Source organism: Cryptotermes secundus, unplaced genomic scaffold (genome assembly GCF_002891405.2).
Source record: "Cryptotermes secundus unplaced genomic scaffold, Csec_1.0 scaffold109, whole genome shotgun sequence".
Taxonomy (NCBI): domain Eukaryota; kingdom Metazoa; phylum Arthropoda; class Insecta; order Blattodea; family Kalotermitidae; genus Cryptotermes; species Cryptotermes secundus.
Genome location: NW_019737086.1, coordinates 427,982 through 430,899, shown reverse-complemented (window position 1 = coordinate 430,899; position 2,918 = coordinate 427,982). Strand labels below are relative to the sequence as shown.

Genomic DNA, 2,918 nt, shown 5'->3' with positions numbered 1-2,918 from the left:
ACCTTACTTTTGGAATCAGCTACGTAAAAACCTAAAGAGAATGATACAAAGTTAAACACCTTCCCCAGAAGTTCAATGAAACAAATAAACAGCAGAACAATGACTATCCAAATTAATAACAAAGGTGGTTCACATAATCAAAAATTTGGATAACTAGATTTAATTCTTATCCATAAAAACACTACTACAATGTACTGTATTATTATAACAATACAAACTAAAAAACTTTAAAACATGTAAAACATAAAAAAATAATAAATGTAAACATAAATTAACATTTTTAGACACTTTATTTGAAGAAATTCAACAATGGCATTTGTTTAGGAGACACATTCCATGGTTGCGGTGATTTGGTTAATTGGAAATTTGAATAATCGGCGTTCAGATAATCAGTGTTCTACTGTACATCTGATTGACTTAAACTGAGAAACCAATATGACCACTGTGCAGGAAAAAAAACTACTACTTTCCTATGCATATTTCTTGATCTCTGTTTTGTGTTAGTTTAAATATCAGAGATCCTTCCACTACAAACCATATAACTGGAACTGCTCATTGCACACCTGCTAAAAAAACTAAAGATATATGCTAACAGTGTCTCATGTGTGCAATACAGACTTTGTCCATCCATCAGTTATCTACATGGAAAGAACAGCTATGTTCCCAAGAATGATAAAATTCCAACAGACATGTTAAATATAACCCTTCTTTCTGCTAATCTCATTGACTTGAGGCTGAACATAAGCTAAAGGGCACCCATGACTGGCCAAACACCCCAACTGAGCTCCTCTTGAAGTATGAACATAAGGAGTACCATGGTCAGCCACATTCCTTTACCAAGCTTCTCTTGAAAGCTAGCATCATGATCAGCAGCCCTTAACAACACATTCAGGATATTCTGAGTAAAATGTACAGAGCAGGATTTAGAGCGAAATCCCACTTAAAAACATGTCTGAGACAATATAACAAATCTCAGTACCACAAGATGCCATGCCTTCCTGCACCAATCAAAGGGCTGTCAAGATTTTCATTTCACAGGATCCCATCACAGACAGAACATGGCATCTTTACAATTGCCACTATACAGTATTCACACAGTCACATCCCAACAAACAGAACTACTATTACTATATTGTTGTTTGTTGCTACTCAACAGCAAAACCACATGTCTCTTCAACAGCCTGGGTGAGTTTTTCATACATTTTCTGATAGCTCTGATATGGAGGGATGTCAATGCGGTTGAAGCATGTATGTGCCTTGGGAAGGTTTTCCATTGGTGCATCCACTACATGAATTGTAAACAAACGAGGACCGGCTGCGCCTGTTGAACCTGTAGCCAATAACAGATCCTGTAATATATTTACTCTACTAACTAGTGTACAGAAAAGTCCTGTATAAATGCCTTTGAACTTCTCAATGGCATATGTACAGTGGGATTATGTTGAAAATACAATCTAATAACTTTTTATGAATTACATAACAGCCTACATCACTAATGTTCATGCACCCTTGTTCCTGTAGTATATGGAGTATACCATAATTTTGTCGTTAAGTACACATACCCTGCAGGGCTTTGAATCCTTGAAGAGGCACACGAGAGCTTCCGGTTACAAACTGAAGAAGTCTTGCTCTCATCTCCTCTCCATATTCTTCAACTATTTTCCAGAACCATCGCACCACAGGTGTTTCAGGAGTGCAGTGCTAGAACATGAATACACATATGTTCTAGTTCTTCAACAGGTAAAAATTTGGCACAATACACTAACACAAAAATTATATTACACTGAAATCTCCACTCAATGTTTCCATGACAGACAATACAGTTCAATGAAATTCTGAAAAAAAAACATAATAAATTACAAGCATCAGCATATGGGCTGTAGCAGCTTGATTAGTTGTGACTGATCACAAACATTACAGCAAGAATTCAGTCTTTAAACTATGTACAATAAAATTCCTTTTGAATGAAGAATTCTGATCCAGGGAAAGATTGTCTATGAAATATATTTCTATCACTATCTTTCAACATCATATACTGACTGGAATAATATTTTAATATGTAGACCCACTGCTGGGCAATGACTGTGATAAGAGCGAATATACAGGAGCCACTTCTGAGAAACAGCTTCAAAAAAAAAAAAACCGCTGCTGGGCAATTATTGCAAGATAAGTATACATACAAGGACCACTGCTGAGCAACGGCTTTGCATGTTTCCACGGAAATGACTTAACTACAGCAATGAGATGCAGTGTTTTCTGTGCAGACTGTGCTGTTATAACGATGACAGTCAGTTTAGAGATGACAGTTGGGAGCTGCAGTTAATCAGTGAAGAAAAGAGTAAGAAGTTGCTATGAGATGGTCACCAGCCTGGGAGTTAGATAGAGCAATGAGTCAGTTGTGGGATATTTGCCAACTGGTAAGGACGTTAGCAGAGGATATTACTAGGATCCACTGCCAGGAAATAACTAGTTAAGACATAGAAGACTTTATATACACTGCAGTTAAATAATCTTTAGAGTGTGTAAACTAGTGAGGCTGTTATAGTTACCTGTAGATATGAGTTGTGTGTATATGTGTTCAATACATCCAATCACCAATCCAAACCCCGCCCACAGTCACTCATATACGAGAAAAATATATACTTTTCTTCCTCATACAGTAAAACTTGGTTATAGCAACATCGGTTTCTGCAACACCTTGTCTATTGCGTCAAATATTCAATGGTACGAACTAATTCCACATAAAGCTACTGTTTTTATACCTTGCTTAGTACGACACGCACAAATGCATCAACCTCGTATGTAACGTCATTTTCATTCCTGAATTTCTCTGATATCATGGGAAAGTTCGATGTGTCTGACCACCCTCACTTTCTTTACTTGCTGACGTGACTGTCCTGGAAGAATACGACCGCGGG

General features: G+C 37.1%; 1 protein-coding gene across 1 annotated transcript in view; it reads right to left on the bottom strand.

The window, feature by feature from the left end:
* LOC111870041 (E3 ubiquitin-protein ligase SMURF1) overlaps nt 1–2,918 on the bottom strand; it is a 32,487-nt gene continuing 29,569 nt past the window's right edge. The window contains exons 14-15 of the mRNA XM_023861994.2: nt 1,563–1,701; nt 1–1,330 (exon numbers count right to left, since the gene is read on the bottom strand). Of these exons, the coding sequence (XP_023717762.1) occupies nt 1,146–1,330; nt 1,563–1,701 (324 nt within the window). The 3' untranslated portion in view covers nt 1–1,145. The remainder of the gene's footprint in view (nt 1,331–1,562; nt 1,702–2,918) is intronic.